This window comes from Canis lupus, chromosome 25 (assembly GCF_011100685.1).
Source record: "Canis lupus familiaris isolate Mischka breed German Shepherd chromosome 25, alternate assembly UU_Cfam_GSD_1.0, whole genome shotgun sequence".
Classification (NCBI taxonomy): domain Eukaryota; kingdom Metazoa; phylum Chordata; class Mammalia; order Carnivora; family Canidae; genus Canis; species Canis lupus.
The window spans coordinates 2,199,200-2,218,618 of record NC_049246.1 but is presented as its reverse complement, the minus strand read 5'-3'; the positions used below and the strand labels follow the sequence as shown (position 1 = coordinate 2,218,618).

Here is a 19,419-nt window from a genome sequence, read left to right as displayed (position 1 = left end):
TCTTCTTTTCCTTTGAAACAGTAAGGGAAAAGTATTAGAGGCACACTAGTTACCCTGGGTCTGGTGACTCAACCTCCGAAAGAAATCAAAGCAAATCAGGAAAACACAAACGAGTAGGGAGGTAGTTCTTACCTCCTGGTTTTTCTCCTGTGCTCCTAATCTTGATAAGCATTTCTACCAGTGCTAGACTCCTTCCTCTCACCCCCACCCCAAATCCCTAACTCTGCCTCCTTTATCTTTGAACACCGTATCCTTACTGTCTTCCTCAGCTGAACAGCCAGCCACTTTGTTCAGCCAGCTTCATACTTTGCCCAGATTCCTGCAGTTGCTATGAACTTGTCTCCCTGCTTCCAATCTGCCCACCCCTAGCCTATCCATCCTCCAGACCCCCTAAATGCTTATTTTATCACGCCCTCCCTTCTTAAAACGGAGCACACCTTAGGCACCTGGATGGCTCAGCGGGTGAAATGTCTGACTCTTGGTTTCGGCTCAGGTCATGATCCTCAGGGTGGTAAGGTGGAGCCTGATAGGACTCTGCACTGAGTGTGGAGCCTGCTTAAAATTCTCTATCTCCCTCTCGTTCTGCCCCTCCCCCACACACACACTGGCACACTCACTCTCTCTCTTTCTCTATTAAAAGAAAACAAACTGACCCTACCTCTCCATGACAACTTCTAGGCTAAGGTTCTAACGTCTTAGCTTAGCACACAAGGTCCTGTATGGCCTGGCCATTACTTTCTGTTTCTCTCCTTACCACCCCGCCCCCACCTCCTCACCCTGGGCAGTGTACCATTCATACTAAATGCTCTGCCTAAACAGGTGAAGCTCTGTGGGCTGCTTCTGCTTGGGACATCCTCCCCCTCCACCTCCTCATGCTTTACCTGGCTAACTCCCATCAATGCCTCAAAATCCAGCTACTAATAAGAATAATGACTGACTAGCACTAACTTGTACTTACTGTGTAGGTAATGTGTTGAACACCTAATGGCCATTTTCTTATTTTAGTCCTTTAAAAGAAAAACACCCACAATTAAGGAACAGGGGAAAGATGAGAGAATAACCAGAGGAGAGTGGTATTACAGAAGGAAGAGGATAAAGAGATTCAGGAAGAGAAGACAAGTATGGTCCATGGCTTTAAATTCTACAGAGAGAAGAAGGAACACAGATGCCCAATAGGCAGTTGGATTTAGCAAGGACTAGGGCACCGGTCAACTTGGAGAGAAGATTACTGGATGCTTTGGAGGATGAAGCCATGTACCAACAATTTCAGTGTTAATGGGAGCTGAAAAGTTAAAGATAATGGATAGTCTCTTAAGTTATTATTCAAGGGAAAGGAAGAAAGGAAAAACTCTCAGATCAAATAGTGGTGCTTCTGGCTATGAACTATGGAACTATGGTGTGGCAGTATTGAGTGAAAGATTATTTATGGTAATTTTAAGATGGGAAGAATGAGCAAGGAGATGGATATAATTTGTAACATCAGTAATTAGCAAAACCAGGTAGCATAACTAGAATTGCTTCATGCATGGAGACTATCTGCTTGAGAAGCCATGCTTCCTGGTGTCTAATCCTGGCTCTGTCTTAGGAGATAGATCACCTGTCAGTACTCAATTTTCTCAGGATCACACCTATCTCACAGGGCTGTAATGAAGAATCAGTAAGTGAGTATATGTAAAGTACTTAGAACACCCGTATGTTTAGCTAGCCTTATTCTTCTTGTCAAGACAACAGTGCAACTGACCTTCTGTTTCAATTATGGGACCAGAAACTCTTCAAAGACAAGGGCTGTGTCTCCATCAGTATGGCCAGCATGGAGCATGGCGTTTAGTCCATAATAGGTGTTCAGTAAATATGTAATAGATGACTGGATGAATGCCTAGAGAGAGCAGACTGACCAGGGCTACCTTTAATAGTCTTACCATTATTTACTACTTTTTATAATATGAAAAAAAGCCAAAAGAGAATACAGCTCTATTTATTAAAAAAAATACATTTCATGTGTTTACAAAATGCTAAAATAAGAACAAAATGTGTACATTTTAAGAAAAAATGTGTACCTTTCAGCTCACTTGAATTCTCTGAAGTCCATCTCTTGACAACCAATGGTTAGTCTCCCACCTAAAGGTTGCAAAGAAGCATTGCCATTGCTCTGGACAACTCTATCTGCTCCAGTTTCTATTTAGCTGTTAGATTATAGATGCTCAACAGCTTCTAAGTGACACTATATTTATCTGAACCCTAATAGCCTTGAATTGGCTTTTAAGTTTCTCCATAAAAACCATTTATTTAGCTGCCCGATTCCATTACTGACCTCCTCTCTGAGCTGCCCTTTAACCACTAAGGTCACATATCTCAGCCATGACTGTTCCTCCATCCCAACTCAGGATGTGTGGAGAGATACGCTAGGAGGGGATGTGGCTTTCTTTCTTTCTTTATTTAGAAAGAGAGTGCGAGCAAGCATGAATGGGGGAGGGGCAGAGGGAGAGGGAGAGAGAGAATCCTAAGCAGACTACCCACTGAGCACAGAGCCCGACACAGGCTTTATGCTCATGACCCTGAGATCATGACGTGAGCTGAAATCAAGAGTTGGACGCTCAACAGACTGAGCCACCCAGTTGCCCCTATGGCTTTATTTTTTAATTTTACTTTTTTAAAAAATTAGTTTTTTGATTCTTTATAAATTAAAACCAAAACACAAGTCTGAATGATAAAACAAGGTGGTTTCTTAGGAGTCCTATATGTTACTGAGCACATTTTACCTGAATGTAATCAGTCATAGGAGAAATCATGTCTACATTTTTACCATCTTGGTTTAGGGTTTATCTTTTAGTTTGCAAATCATTTCTGAGGCAGGAATGGTCTTCTAACCATTCCTTTCCTTGAGAAGAAGCAACTACCTTCTTTTCAATAAAGGATGCAGGAATTAAGCACAAACAGGTTCTGTGAATGCTAAATGAGAGAAATTGCTGCCAAGGAAAACACCAGTCTCCAAGGGCAAGAAGAATGTGCATGGACCTGAAAGCTTGGTGCTGTGACTTCACACAGACCCAACTGGATTATCTTCATATTGGAGACCAGAAATCCAAGAACCAAAGAGGTTGACTTCCCCAATGTCATATGTTTCAGAAGTGCCTACCCATGGCCCGTGGAACAGTTGGGTGTGTTTTTTCCCCACTGAAACACAAAAGGATGGAAGACTCTGGAGTCTCCTCTTCACCTACTATGCTAGAAGCTATGGGGCAAAGGCAAAGCTGCTACTGTGTAGCACTCACAAGGAGGAATAAGGAAGAAGGATTCTTATAAAAAAAGGAGCACATTCCTCTCAGCTTGAAATGGAGCTATTTTTTCCTCTCAGCTATTTTTTCTGGAGTCTCCTCCTCTGCCGCCTGCAGGCATGTTTCAAGTGTCAATTGTTGAGCAGTCTATGGTCAAGATTATTTATTATTCAAGTGTTAACCACATGCTTTTATTCCTGAGAACTCACACAGATTGTGTGACACTGGTGGTCATAATCTTTCTTCGTTCAGCTGTTGGGATTCCCACATAAATCACCCTGATGTCAGAGTCTCCATTGATTCTGAAATCTTACTTAGAAAGATTAGTCAGTAGGAATGAAAATGTACAAGTATGCCTTTTGATCAGTGGTTTTTGGAGCAGTAACAATTTTAAGGGTATGGGGGCGGGGGTTAAGCATAGAGTGATACCTCATTTCCTTTCCCTTCTATGATGATTTTTTTGATGAAGAATATCTCACAGCTGAGTTCTAATATTTTAGTTTTCTCTTACATAGACTGTTGTGTTCCTGTCTTGTCACTCAAGGAGACTCTCGTTACACATCTTTAAAGAAAATGTTCTGAAAATGTTCACCTTTCCAGATACTTGTTTTCAGAGAAAGAGGGAAAATAATTCTAGACATTCTAATGTGGCTTGCAGAGGCACACACTCTGTCAATGTGGCAATTATATTGTAATATTACTATGACATTAACCATAATATTAATTGGTGTATTCTCACTCACAAGATGAGCTCTGGAGCCACAATAATTACTTTTGATTAGAAACTCTGGAAGCAATTATCAATCTTCGCTTGCGTCTCCACACATTTCTTGATGACCCCCTTCTATGCCAGTCTACATGCTTCTCATTAGAGTTTACAGATGAACAATACATGATTTCTGCCTTTGGGAAGATCTAATGAGGAACACAAATGAGTGGATGAGTCATTTGAATATAGCGTGTCAAGTGCAGTGGGAGAAGTGTCAGAGGCAGGACTGTCTTGACAGCTGTCCACTGGGAGTGGGTTACATAGAAGAAAGGAAAGACAAATTTTTCAGGGCCTTGGGATACGGAGATAATGGTTTCTTTGAAGGCGAAATAACTCTCTCAGTTCCTGAGAGAGTGTACACATCCACAGCACTGTGAAATATCACAGCAAGTCGGTAAAAATGCCAGAACCTGTTAGGGGTAAAAAAAAAAGTCTTAAAGATATACAGATAAAGATACGTAGATACAGATATAGATATATAGTTAGAGATATATGCCAGAGAGAGAGAAAGAGAGCATAAGCAGAGGGAGGGGCAGAGGGAGAAGGAGAAGCAGACTCCCTGCTGAGCAGAAACCCGAACTCAGGGCTCGATCCCACGACCTCAGGATCATGACCTGAGCAGAAGGCAGATGCTTAACTGACTGAGCCACCCAGGTGCCCCTGTCTTAAAAATTTTAACAGGAAAGGGAAGACTTTTTGCTCTCTAATATTTTTTCTTTAATCATATTTTGCAGCTGTATTTAAAGGAGGTATGTTATGCGGATTAATCCTCATTTAGTATTAATATTTTTATCACAAAACTATTCATGAGTACTAAAAAGAGGTATATCAACTAGATGGTGAGAGTCTGATTATCTTCTACACCAAACCCATACCTCTTCCTTGAGGTCACTTAAGTGTGATGAGTGGATTTTTTTATATACACACTCAAATGCACATATTTATTTTCACTTTGATTAGAGGTAATTATTGCTGTGTGAAGTCTCAACTAGCACATATTCTAGAGGCAGATGGTCTGGTTTCCTTTCCATGTATTGGCTATTGATCTTAAATGTCTGGACTTCATCAGTAGTTATCATCAATAAAGTAGAGATGGTAATAGTACCTACTTCAAAGGGTAGTTAGGAGGATTGAATGAGATATATGTATTAGAGCAGTTCAGAGGCCTGGAAAATACTACATATTTGTTATTACTATATGATCATATTATACATATGAGCTCATGCTGTATTTATTTCCCAGGGCAATATATCATGAAAATCTTTTTTTAGAAAAGATTTTAAGTGTTCATGAGAGACACAGACAGGGAGAAGCAGGCTTCTCGTAGGAAGCCTGATGTGGGACTCGATCCCTGGGTCTGGGATCACAACCCGAGCTGAAGGCAGATGCTCAACGGCTGAGCCACCCACGTGTCCCTCATGAAAAGCTTTTTATGCCATCACTTTTAAACTCTTATGGATTCTCTTTGGTGGCTACATAGTATTCCACAGTGTGGCTATAACATCTTCTCCTATCACACACTTGCTGTAAGTAAATATCCTTTCTCACATACATACCATTTAGTTGTCTAGCACTTATCGTTATATTAGGTTTTAGATCTAACAATAAACATATGAATAGAAAGTATCTGTATTATATAATGAAAATAATGATTACTGTTTATCGAGAGCCTGTGACAAGCCAACCACTTGTAACGTTAGGTTTAATTAAATATATTATCTCTGTGAAAGTCTAGAGGATACTCTCGTCTGGGTTTTTTAAAAAATATTTTATTTATTTATTCATGAGACACAGAGACGTAGAGGAAAAAGCAGGCTTCCTGCTGGGAGTCTGTGGTGGGACTTGATCCCAGGACCCCAGGATGATGACCTGAGCAGACAATCAATCACTGAGCCACCCAGGTGCCCCATCTCATCTGACTTCTTTTTTTTTTTTTTCAAGATTTTATTTATTTATTCATGAGAGACACAGAGACATCATCCAAGAGTTCTAAGAAAGATAGCAAATGAAAGTAGAGAGAATGATTATGGAACAGAGCAACCGGTGGGCAAAAGCACCATGAATGACAACATGAATACCCTTCGCAATTAAAAAACCACCCCGTTGACCAAGCTGGACATCCCTTGGCATCCACTTCATTTCACCTGCCACATTTAATTGATCACAAAGCACCGCCCCTCTATTTTGGAAACTCCAAGCCTAATTCTCAATTTTCCCACTTTGAGATTCTATCTTAAGATCTTCCTAACTCCTCCTTCCACTGTAGTTCCCTAACCCTTCTCCAGCCTCTAGCCTCGCCCTGCTTCCCTCAATCCACCCTGGTTCCCATTTTGCAAATCAAGTTCCTGTTGTGTCACTTCTGCTTAAAAATGATCAATGACGGCCCATTTTCGATAGTTCTTGGCATCCAATGCAAGAATGCACACAGTTGCCATTGGCTGTCACCTCAACTTGGGTCCTCACCTTCTCCACTCTGGGGAACTCCAGATACTGGAACCTCACCTCTTTTTAACCCAGCACGCATGCTCAGGCCTTGGCTGCTCCTAATCCTTCTGAGACATCCGTCCTTTTCACTGCTATTAAAACCTGCTCAGCCTGCAAGCTCACATTTTCTTTTCTGAGATGCTGTCCTGCTGCCTCCAGCACACTGGAACACGCGAAGAGCCTCTGCACCATGGCACCTGTTGCCTGGCACAGTCTCTGTACTGCCCCCCCACCCCCCACCCACACACACACACATTGCGATTCTCAGACTTCTACTGGATAGGCTGTTGACCTGAAACAGTTTAAATTTTTTTGAGGTTTTTTATTTTGTTGATTTGAGGTGAGACCCCAGGAATTTACATTTTAAAAACCCCTCGGGGACAGTACAGATTTGTGACCACCTTTGGGAAACATTGACATGCATAAAGAGTAATGTTTAGGAAATTTTAAGTTGCATCCCATTGGGTTGATGAATCATTTAGTGGCTCATGACCAGTTTTTCCTTCCCCTTCTGTTTATGCAGTGTATCATTTTGGATAGAAACAAAAATAAAATATTCTCAAAAGAACCCCACAACACCAGTTCTAGAAAACACGATGCTCAACAACATTTGTTGAATAAAGAACATTCAGAAAAACTTTCAAATGCTACTAGATGGTGGAAAACTCTGATGACCGCAACATTTAAATGTTATTTTAAACTTATAGAGACCCTGGGTAAGACAAAATCAGAGTTTTGGGGTGAAACTAGATTGGCAGTAAAATCTCTGATAACATTATCCTTTTGGAGAAAGTCTCACCGTGTATTCTCAGCTGAAATCTTGGGAAGATTCATTCCCTAAATTATCAGCATTCTAGACATGTACTGACTTTTCTTTATTCTCTCTGAGAAAATTATAGTTGGCAAGAAAAAGAAATGTCAAAACATGCCTTTAAACTGATACATACTCCTAAGCTTTCCCCTTAAATACACATTTGAACTTTATTTTTCAACAAGAATTTTGAAAATGCTCTTTAAAAACTAGCTATGAGGTCATTCTTAAGAATGTATGTTTACGTATTTAAAGTATATCTTGAAAGAAAAGGCAAACGCCCAGTCAAAATTATTTAAAACTAATTTTTTGAAGATGTTATTTATAGGAGAAAGTTCATCAGATTTTTCCCCCTTGTTTTTATTTACAATGTAAGATGCTACTTGAAAAAAAATTAGGTTTAAATAATTACAACGCAAATTAATATATGTAAGAAATGTGTAGCAAAGGAGGTCAATTTCCTCATAATCCCACCCCTGGGAAATAACCAGTTAGCAGCTTGTCATATATTCTGTCTTATTTCTATGCATTAACAATGTACACATACATTTTAATAAAATGAATCATCGTATGCATACCATTCTATAACGACCATGTAAAATTTTTTATTACAAAAATGTAAAAAAAAAATAGGATGAGGTGCACACCATCTAAAACTAGCAGTTACCATTTTTCATTTGCTTCAGATCTTTTAAAAGAATTAAACGCTTTCATAAAGTCGAAGTCCCTTGTGATATCATTCAACTACCATAGTCCTCCAAAGCAGCAATGATGGTGAACTGGATATGTATCTATTGCAACTTGCTTTTTCTTTAAAAAATTGGCATGGTGTTTTCAAGATCTGTTATTTTGATGCATTTATATGAGGTGTGTGGTTTTTTTTTTTTTTTTGGTCTTGTTTTGTTATGATTGACACACAATGTTACATTAGTTTCAGGTGTACAACTTAGTCATTCCATTTAGATGAGTTTTAATTATCCATTCCCTTATTCGTGGACATTTGTGTTTTCCCCTTGTTTAGTAAGTATAAATAATGTTGCATTAAACATACTTGTAAATGTTTCTTAGTATACATGTGCAGAATTTCTGTAGGAAGCTACCAAAAAGTAGAATTGATGGGTCATGCTGAATATACAATTTTAATTTTATCAGATATTGCCAAATCTCTCTAAAGTGATTGAATCTATTTGCACTCCCACCAGTAGCATCTGACAATGTCTATTTTCTCATCCTGTTGCACCATTTAGGTTTTTCCAATCTTACGAATATTAAATAATGTCTCATTTTAAGGTTATTTACATATGATGGTGAAAGTTTCCTCTTCTGAGACTTGAATGTTTATATAACTCCAGTATTTCCATTTGCTGTTAGAATTTTTGCTAGGGGTGCCTCGATGGCTCAGTCAGTTAAGCGTTCAACTCTATTTCAACTCAGGTGATGATCTCAGAGTCATGCGATTGAGCACATGTCAGGCTCTGTGCTTATGATTCTCTCTCTCCTTCTTCTCCTCACTTGCGTGCATTCTCTCTCTCTCTCTCAGTCTGTAACTCAGCAACAACAACAAAAAAAAACCTTAAAGAAAAAGGAATTTTTGATATAGATTTATAGGAGTTTTAATTTATTTTGGATACTAATCTTTTGTTTTGAGGAGCAGAGATTCATACATACATGAGGCAAGGATTATGTTGCCTTTTCTTATATTTCTACAGATTGTTCAAACTCATCTATCATTTTTCTGAGAGTTGTGCAATAAAAAACCCACTATAATTATAATCAGTACTTTCCTGTAATCATGTCAATTTTTGCTTTACCTATTTGAATACAAGTTCAAGATTATTAAAAACCTTGTGAACTTTTTATTTAGAGAGTTATTCATTATTAACAATTTTGCTTTAAGTCATATTTGGACTTTAGTTAATATTGCTATTTAAATATATCAACTATGATTGTTATTTATGCCTATAGTTTTTTTTTTTTAAACATTTTTTTATTATTATTTATTTATGATAGTCATACAGAGAGAGAGAGAGAGGCAGAGACACAGGCAGAGGGAGAAGCAGGCTCCATGCACCGGGAGCCCGACGTGGGATTCAATCCCGGGTCTCCAGGATCGCGCCCTGGGCCAAAGGCAGGCGCCAAACCGCTGCGCCACCCAGGGATCCCTATGCCTATAGTTTTGCCAGAATATTTTATTTATTGGTTCTCTTCTTGCAGGTACAGTTCTTCCTTTTGAATTTTTTTATTTTTTCTGTGCTTCTAGCAGTTTCTCAGTGTGCATCTGTAGATGAGTAAAACCTCTTCATCTTTGCTGCCAGAAAATATCTGTATTTTTGCCCTCACTTTGGAATTATGTTTTCATTTGGTCTCTATGACTCAAATGTTGATTTACAGCCTGTCTCCAGACTTCAGAGACGAGTAGAACCATTCACTTTGGCTCCACTCACCACTATGATGTTCTTACCTTTTTAGTTCACAGAGATGTTTATCTTGTTTTGAGCATAGCTCTACCTTTCCTTATCAAGTATGTTAACATTAAAGGAGAAAATTATCAAAGCTACCAAAAAGAAATGGCATATTACCTTCAATTTTTCATTATTGCTGCTAGATTAGAGAATGTAAGATATAAAATCACAAAGCTGCCTTTAAGCAGATGTCAATATTATATTAGTTTTAGGTGTACAGTGTAGTGATTCAACACTTCTATACAACACCTGGTATTTGAAAACCTTTTGTCTTATGATTCCTCTCTTGCCTTCATTTTTTTTTAAGATTTTATTTATTTATTCATGAGAGACACACAGAGAGAGGAAGAGACATAGGCAGAGGGAGAAGCAGGCTCCCTGTGGGGAATCTGATGTGGGACTTGATCCCAGGACCCCGGGACCATATCCTGAGCTGAAGGCAGACGCTCAACCACTGAGCCACCCAGGTAGCCCCCTCTCTTGCATTTTAACGTTAGCTCAGTTAAGCACTCGGGCTTTGTCTGGGTGTCCACCATTTCCCTCATGTGTGAGTTTGGACAAGTCTCTTAACCTCCTTAATCCTTAGTTTCCTTCTCTGTGAAAACAAGATAACACAGTACATACCTCATAAGGTTATCGTGAGAATGGAGATCCTGAATCAAAACAATCAGTGTGATATCCAGCAAGTAGTCATGATTTGGTAAAGACATGCACATGAGCTAAAACATGCATGCAGATTGCTGACACCTGTACAGGTGTTTTAAAACACTGGTGCAGTGTGGGAGGGGATTGGGGGTCTATGGGAAATCTCTTTTCCTTTTGCTCAATTTTGCTGTGAACAGAAAACTACTCTAAAAAACATTTTTCATTAAAAAAACAAAAAACAAAATAGAAAAATGTTCTTGCCTCTGGGGCAGCTGCTGGAAATTCTGATTCCATAAATGGGAGGTGAGGCCTAGCATCAATTCAGTTTTTAAATCTTTGGTGATTCTGATGCACATCCAACTCGGAACAGAGGATTGAAAAAGAAAAAGAACCTATTTTCTTTGAGTTCACTGTGATTCAGTCCCCTTTCCCCTTGGACTCCCTCCAGATCTAAAAGGCAGCCCTCTGAAGTCATTTTACTCCAAGGACAACCACTTGCTCCTCCTTCAGAAGCTTCTCCCACTACCTGATGCTAAGAGTGGAGTCTTCTTTAAAAATGTATTGATTTATTTGAGAGGGAGAGACCAACAGAGAGGGGGGAGAGGCAGAGGGAGAGGGAGAGATGAGAGAGAGAGAATCTCAAGCAGATTCCTCACTGAGTGAGGAGCCAGAGGTTGGCTTGATTCTATGACCCTGAGATGATGACTTGAGCCGAAATTAAGAGTCGGACACTTAACGGACTGAGCCTCAGGTGCCCCAAAAGTATACTCCTCTAACTCACCCACCACAAAGATGTATTTATTCATTTGTCCTGAAAACAAATAATCCTATTGTATTGATGTTCATTCATTCTGCAATATCAATTGAGCACCTACTGCCATGTATTCATTACATTAAGCATTGGAGAAACACCAGTGAATAAAGGAGGCTTAATTCCTCTCCTTAGAAAACTCGGAGACCCCACCTGTGGAGAGAGTGGGGGCTTTGCTGGGGAAGACAGGGTGCTTCCCAGCACAAGTAGCTTCTAGACAGAAGTCTGGAAGGAGCAAGGGTTATCCCTGTGAGGAGGAGGAGGAAAGGAGTGTGGAAAACTACAGGGGTGGTATAGCAAAGATTAGAAGTGACACAGTTAAGACATTCAAGACACTAGACTACTGAGTAAAAGGGGGCCTAAAATGAGACTTAGTGAGACCAGAGGCTCTGATGTATTGAATATCATGTTAAGGAATTTGTGAACAATCTAAGAACAGTGAGGAACACTGGCAGGTTTTCTGTAGCTGGATTACCATGATGAAGTTTGCTTTGAGGAATGACCTTTTTAGTTAAGAGCGTGGCTGAGTGGCTGTTGGGGGAATTAAAATGGCAAGTGTACTGGCTGAATCTAGGGAAGTGGCACTTGTGAGCCCAAGAGAAACCAGGAGTGGGCAGTTGAGGGGACTCTACTGACTCCGTTTGGAAGAAGTTTGTGTGGAAGCCTCACAGGGTTGAGTAGGCTGCTTAGTTATCTAGGTCCAGAACTCAGAAGAGAGACCTGAGTTGGAAATAATTTAGGGAGGTTTCTTTGTAATCTTTTCAGCACTAAGCCAAAAGACAGCATGAAATCTTGTATTTCATTCTGTTCTTAGCCAACATGTTAGAACCACAAAGCTCGCTTGACTGATGGTCTGTGGACATGTGAGTAAATAAGATTTGGCTCCAGATAGCAATTACTACTGGCACCTACTTCTTTCATCTCATGAGACACAATGTAATTGTAAACATCAATCTAGACACCACAGACTTAGAAAAAAAAAGTTTACTTTCTCCCTGTGGGGAAACTCAAGTTATTTTCCCTTTGTCTTTGTTGCTGGTGTGTGTCTTATGTGGCAGGCCAAGCCTCCTCATCAATCACATATATAACGAACAGACACAATCCCATCCTGGCTGTTTGTGGTGAAGGTATCCCCAACCCTGAAAAGTGTGTTAATTTTTTTAAGGTAAATTCTTTACAAGCATGTTATTGTTTAATGAGCTAACATAAACTTGTCTGTAGTCAATACCTTCCTCTGTGCCCTTTACCCCAAAGTGTAACACCGCCAAGGATAGGAGAATATTTGAACTTCCCCTATAGCTCTCGTGCTATTTCACTAGGCTAAATTAAAACCTCCCCTACACTGCTCTCGTGCACACTATTTGGATATGACGTATCCTTCTTCCGCAGAGGGAATAAACGTACATGGGCCCTGGAATGGCAAACGTAATGGGCCCTGGAATGGCAAGGAATAACTGTTTTATATTTTGTGGAGAAGGCCATGGAATTCGTGGCTTTATTAGAGTCTTCTCTCATTCCAGGTAGTATCAGCCACTGTCGGTTTTCTCCACTAAGACGATGGGCTTACACAGCACAGTGCCTATTTGAGATGAGATTACAGAATAAATAGGCTTTTTCTAAAGTACTTGAAGTTGTACTGTGAGTCTTTACAAAACTAATAGACAATGGTCCGCAGTTAACTTTTAAGAGAAACCAAGCTCCTAGACAAAACAAACAAACATGTTCTAGAAGAGAAGGGAGATAAAATCTTCTCATAAATTATAACAATTTCCCACAACAAGCAGTTCTTTTGGGTTCTGCGTAGGTATTCTTCAGCTGTTGGCAGTCTTGGTTTATTTAACCTTTGCTTCTTTTTACTTGCTTATTACCTACGGTAAAATGTTCCAGGAGCATCTTGCCATTTATCTTGAGTGATTATAACTCAGTTCATTGCTTGCAGGATTTTTAACTCATTTATATTACATGAGATTCTGTCCAAATGGTAACAATTAGACACAATATTTAAGTTGTGGAGATTTTTGACAAGGTATTGAGAAACTGAAGTAATAATGATTATTCTTTTCAGTTCTCATTCAACCATACTGAAAAGATAGAGAGATATTAATGTCTAGCCACTCATTTTTATTCATATCCTAAGAAATGACAAGAATTGTTCTCTTAGGGCAGCCCGGGTGGCTCAGCGGTTTAGCGCCTGCCTTCCGCCCAGGGTGTGATCCTGGAGACCCAAGATCAAGTCCCACATTGGGCTCCCTGCATGGGGCCTGCTTCTCCCTCTGCCTGTGAGTCTGCCCCCCCCTCTCTCTCTCTCTCTCTCTGTCTCTCATGAATAAATAAATAAAATCTTTAAAAAAAAAAAGAATTGTTCTCTTAAAAACAAACTATTGTATTTTAAGCTTACATTAATCACTCTGTATTTTAACGGAAATGATTACAGTTGATTAATAGATCGATTTTCCAGTTGTCATCAGTGAAGCCCAGAGAGGGAGAGGAATCCCGTAAGTAAATCCACTGATTTTCAAAAAATTAATTTTAAGGAAATAAATATCTTTTCTAATACCTTCTATTGGCTGCTATAGTAAAATTGAGACATTTAGGATTAAACCCTTTCTTCCATTTCCCCTTTCTTTCTGCTGGAGGTAACAACATACCGTATAGTAAGCAATTATGGAAGTGCCAGACCCTCACATTTCTCTCTCTCCTCCTCTCTTTCTTTTTTTTTTTTTTTTTTTTTTTTTTTAAATTTTTATTTATTTATGATAGTCACAGAGAGAGAGAGGCAGAGACATAGGCAGAGGGAGAAGCAGGCTCCATGAACCGGGAGCCCGATGTGGGATTCGATCCCGCGTCTCCAGGATCGCGCCCTGGGCCAAAGGCAGGCGCCAAACCGCTGCGCCACCCAGGGATCCCTCCTCCTCTCTTTCTCACCCCACTCTGCCACACACACCATACCGCCCCCCCAACACACACTCCACACATACCACACGTACATATAAAGCATATATGTCAGATACATAGCTCATCTTCTAATATGGGACCTATTATCATTACTCTTTATACTGATTGACAAGTTGGATAATTTTCCGGGTACTACATAGGACTCTTAATTTTTCCTTATATGAAGTACACATTAAGCTATAACATAAAAATATTTGATGTATTATTTACAGAATGTATCTGAATACACACATGTTTTGTATCAGTTTGCCTCTGATATGTAGCCCATTTGGTGCTTAACAGCCATATTCCCTTATGTGTCTTAACCTATCCCATTATTACTACATATCTGTGAGGAGGAGGGAGACCGGAAGATGGGAGGTGCTGTTATTATAGAGGTGCCCCCCTCACCTCATTTCATGGCTCTGTCCCGTAATTCAGAAACCTAATATGTATGATGCTATGGTTTGCGAGCAATGTGAAGAGATAGAGATCACCTTGGATATCAATGAGCAAGCCTGCATAATAATGTTAAAAGCCTTTGAAAAAACATAAAGATGTGCCTGGTTTGGGCATCTGGTCAGAATAAGCATTTCTAAAGTTCTGTCTTCACCTCTGCCACCTATTTAGGTGTGAGAAATGTAAGGAATTTATTGGCTTGTATTTGAGGTCTACCTAACTAAGGTTAATAAGCTAACACCTCCATCTGTACACACACACTCACTTGCCCTCACACCGTCCAAGTTGAAAGGATAAGAAAGGGGTGAGATATGCCCTGCCAGATTCATCACCCCGTGAACCAAAATATGCAGACAAAAATTTCAAGATTGGCTTTGTATGATTCAAGAGTTCAGAGGAACTACATGCTTTTTATTATGCTCCCCTGCCCATGAAAAAAAAAACAAAGAAAATGTAACTATCTAGTTTTAATAAAGGTAATTTGTTTGGACAGAAAAATAAAGAACTTATTTATGCTCAATTTAAACAGTGCACAGAATGAAATTGCCTTTGGTTATAAGCCATGATTGTAGGGTTTTGCTTGATTTTTGTGTGTTTTGTGTGTTTAGTAATTCAGTTGGATACTCTGAAACATGATGGTCATCTCTTTAAGGGTATTGTGTCTTAAGAGCAGTGCTGAACTATATGACCTTTGAGACTCAGTCCTTTTGAGTCTTGTGAAACCAGACACAGATGACTAAAACCTCTCAATTCAAAGAGCTATTATTCTGTGTCTACACTCAAATTAACTTATCTTTGTCAAAGTTTGGTTATAAAATAAGCTCACAGTGAGTAAAAATATACACTCAAATTAACTTATCTTTGTCAAAGTTTGGTCATAAAATAAGCTCACAGTGGGTAAAAATATACTCTTAGTATTATTTCTACACTTTCTTATGGGCTGTAAGTATTTCAAAGTGAGTTTTTTTAATAAGTAAGCTCATAAATTATCACTGAGTGTCCACCGTTATTCAACTAACTGCTACCCCTCAGACTTTTTTTACAAGGTAAACTGTCAGTCACGGGTAGAATCAGAGTGATAATAATTAGGTCAATTCATCACCAATACAGGAGAAAAATACAGTCTCCAAAGCATGTGTCCTACCTTAATGACCTAAGTCACATTTTTTTCTTACATGTTTAAGACAAATCCCTTGGTATGAGTGTATTTCTCTAGGGGAACCTCAGTTGGTATAGGGCACCCTAGAACTCTACAGGTAACCTGCAATCATGTCCAGGTCTCTTTAGAGTCTTCAGGACTGGTAATCATACATATTTAGTCTAGTTATGCCAATAGGTGTTATTTGTGCAGTGATTATCATAGATCCAGATACACTGGATTAAGGCCAAATGTAAACGGATGAGAAGATGTCATAATGTAGGATGAGGGCTCAGTAAAAGACAATACAATGAGCAGTCTTACCAAACTTAAAACATTTCAGCCTGTGTGTTTTGCTTCATTTGGGGGTCATTTAACCAGCTAAACTTAACAGGAAGTACATTTAGAGTTCCTTATAATCCTGCACATGGAGAACAGAGTAACTGAATCCTCAGTATGAGAATGTTCCAGTAGGCACTTAGCCATAAGTATTTTTGGTTTTCAGCAGAGGCCTTTTGACCTGAAAATTGTATAAATCTACAGATTAAAGAGATGTTATCTTCTGAAAGGAGAAAATACAATATAAGGGAGTCAGTAAAATGAAACTAACTCTTCTCTGGAATTTCGTCCATTGGGCTTGATGTGGAAAAAAAAAAAATTAACCTCAGGCACACTGTTTCATTTCTAACAGAACCTGTCTTCTACTTTGGTGATGTCGAGTACCTGGTGGACGAGAGCGCCGGCTATGTGGAATTGCGGGTGTGGAGAACAGGCACCGACCTGTCCAGGTCTTCCAGTGTCACCGTGAGGTCTCGGAAAACAGATCCTCCCTCTGCTGATGGTGAGCAGTTTCCTACAGCAGCTATTTTGATTGTTCTCTAGGGTTCAACTCAGCATGACACAAAATACTTCAAAACTAAAATACTTCGCTCCTATTAAAGCATTCTGGATGAATGGAAATTTTTCTGAAATTGTTATCATATCGTCGGTAAGTCTAGGCTGTATTTATTACTGTGAGAAAACACATTTAAAAGCCACAAATCAGGGCAGCCTGGGTGGCTCAGCGGTTTAACACCTGCCTTCGGCCCAGGGCCCAATCCTGGAGACCCAGGATCGAGTCCCCCGTCGGGCTCCCTGCACGGAGCCTGCTTCTCCCTCTGCCTGTGTCTCTGCCTCTCTCTTTCTCTCTCTCCCTGTGTTTCCCACGAGTAAATAAATAAATAAAAGCCACAAATCAGAGGCTGCATTGCAGACATGATGACTGTAAATTCTATTGCCCTTATTGCATGAATTGGTTCTGTACACTTGGTAAACCTACCATAGAATATTATGGCATTGGTGTGCACAAGAATGATCATGCTGGCCACCACCCACAGAAACCAAATGACGTGTAAGTATCATGTACATGCATCTCCAATTTGGTTTCCTCCTCATTTTAACCAAATGTCCCCATAAATGCTTTAGATCCAAAGACTTTTCCACACTTCATTATATAAGTAATGAATATGTGCTTATATAGGTGATATATAGGTGATATGTGCTTACCTTTTATTCTGGAATTTACATCTCCAAAGAGTTGATCATAAAGTATAGGGTAAGCATAGGATTAGAAATTTCCTTTTTTATTCCTTCTAAATTGCCAACAACACACACTCTTTCTCACATGCACACACGTGCACATGCATGTGCATCATACGCACATCACACACTCACCACACAAAGCCAGTAGGGGCCAAACCATTTTAAAAGCCAAGCTTAAGTTTTAACCTTTTTAATGTAGTTGAACCAGCAAAATGCTTTGAATGTAGTAAATGTCCAAGAAGTATTTGATTCACTGAATGTTATTTTTTAAGAAAAAATTCAAATCAGAAGAAGAGAGATGTGAAAACAAAGACGAAGAAACAGAGGACAAGAAAAATACAAGAAGAACTACAAGGAGATTCAGATAGAAATTTAAAAAGAGGAGTTAAGGGCAGATACACTCTTAGTCGTGTATTCAGAAGTTAAGAGAATACATATAAAGTGAGCGTTAGAAGAACATAAGTTATGAAAACAAAGAAGCAATAATATCAAACCCTCATCGCCCATTCCCAGTCTTTATGAATGTAGTGCCTAAAGATTGATGGACACTTTTGTTTGTAACTAGTTCAGACATCAATAGAGGTGTCAACACTAGGTTTGTGCCCCAAGGTCTGACAAAGTCAGCCAAAAATCAAATAGGTCTTTGAGAATAAAGGATTTATCTGCCTCAGGTGAGTGTGGGTGGAGTATGTGGGACAAAAGCTTATATCTGAGATGTGTTGCTTTAACCAACAACAGGCAAACATACATTGAAGTAGGATATTCTCTTGTAGACTTGGAAAATAAATACAGATGTTTAACTGATGTTAACAAAATTTAAATGTATATATTTCCTAGGTAATTTGTGATAATCATGTATATGATTGTCACGCTGATTATTTCAGACCTGATTTTTATTAGCACCACTCAAGAATTCCAAAATAAAAATAGAGGGGTTATATAACGAAAACTAAAATAACTCACTAGGCCTAAATAAAATGAAGTTCAGAACCTGACGTTTGTTCTACCGTCTCAAAAACCGATATGATACTAGTCCTTTGCATTTCATTAATGTATTCTTCTGTAATGTTATGCTGGTCTACAGATATTTTTTAAAGAATCATAAATAGATCTACATAATTTGTGTCTCATAATTTTAATTTCGTCCGTCCCCAATGGAATAATTCTTCTGTTATGCGTGTAGCCGGAACAGATTATGTGGGAATCAGTCGGAATTTAGATTTTGCACCTGGAGTCAACATGCAGACTGTTCGTGTTATCATCCTGGATGATCTTGGGCAACCAGTGCTGGAGGGAATTGAGAAATTTGAACTGGTGCTTCGTATGCCTATGAACGCTGCCCTCGGCGAGCCCAGCAAAGCCACGGTTTCCATAAATGATTCTGTCTCCGACTGTGAGTGCTTATTAATTTACAATGATGAGTAAAATGATAGGCTGGAGTTTATATACACCTTAAGAAAAATGATGAACTTAGATTTATATACCTGTATACGTTTGTCAGGGCTGCCATAACAAAGTACTATAGACTCAGAAATTTCTCATCTGACGGTTCTGGAGGCTAGAGGTCCAAAATCAGGGTGTCGGCAGATTGGTTCCTTCCGAGGACTGTGTGGGAAGGATCCGCTCCATGCCTCTCATTTGGCTTGTACATACCCATCTTGTTCCTAATGTGTCTTTACATCTCCTACGTGTGCCACTGTGTCTAAATTTCCCCTAGTTATAAAGACAGCAGTTATATTAAATTAGAGCCCATTCTAATGACCTCATTTTTACTTCATTACCTCTACAAAGACCAGAGCCTCAAACAAGGTCACATTTTCAGCTTGTAAGGGTTAGGACTTTAACCTGTGAATTTAGAGGTAATGCAGTTCAGTTCATAACAATATCCTGTATGTGTCTTTGCTGTGTCTTCTGACCATTTTGATAAAATCAGGCAGTCTCAGAAGAAAACTTTTATTCTTCCTCTTACATTAAAAAAAAAAAGTGAGATTGTCATCAATATCTTGATTGTGTTCCCTTGCCATAGATGGGTAGAGCCACGTGTAATGGT

At 39.3% G+C, this 19,419-nt stretch overlaps 1 protein-coding gene across 1 annotated transcript in view; it reads left to right on the top strand.

Moving 5' to 3' along the window:
* Nucleotides 1-19,419, top strand: part of FREM2 (FRAS1 related extracellular matrix 2) — a 166,105-nt gene that overhangs the window by 106,801 nt on the left and 39,885 nt on the right. The window contains 2 exon segments of the mRNA XM_038573169.1: nucleotides 16,480-16,629; nucleotides 18,553-18,762. Of these exon segments, the coding sequence (XP_038429097.1) occupies nucleotides 16,480-16,629; nucleotides 18,553-18,762 (360 nt within the window).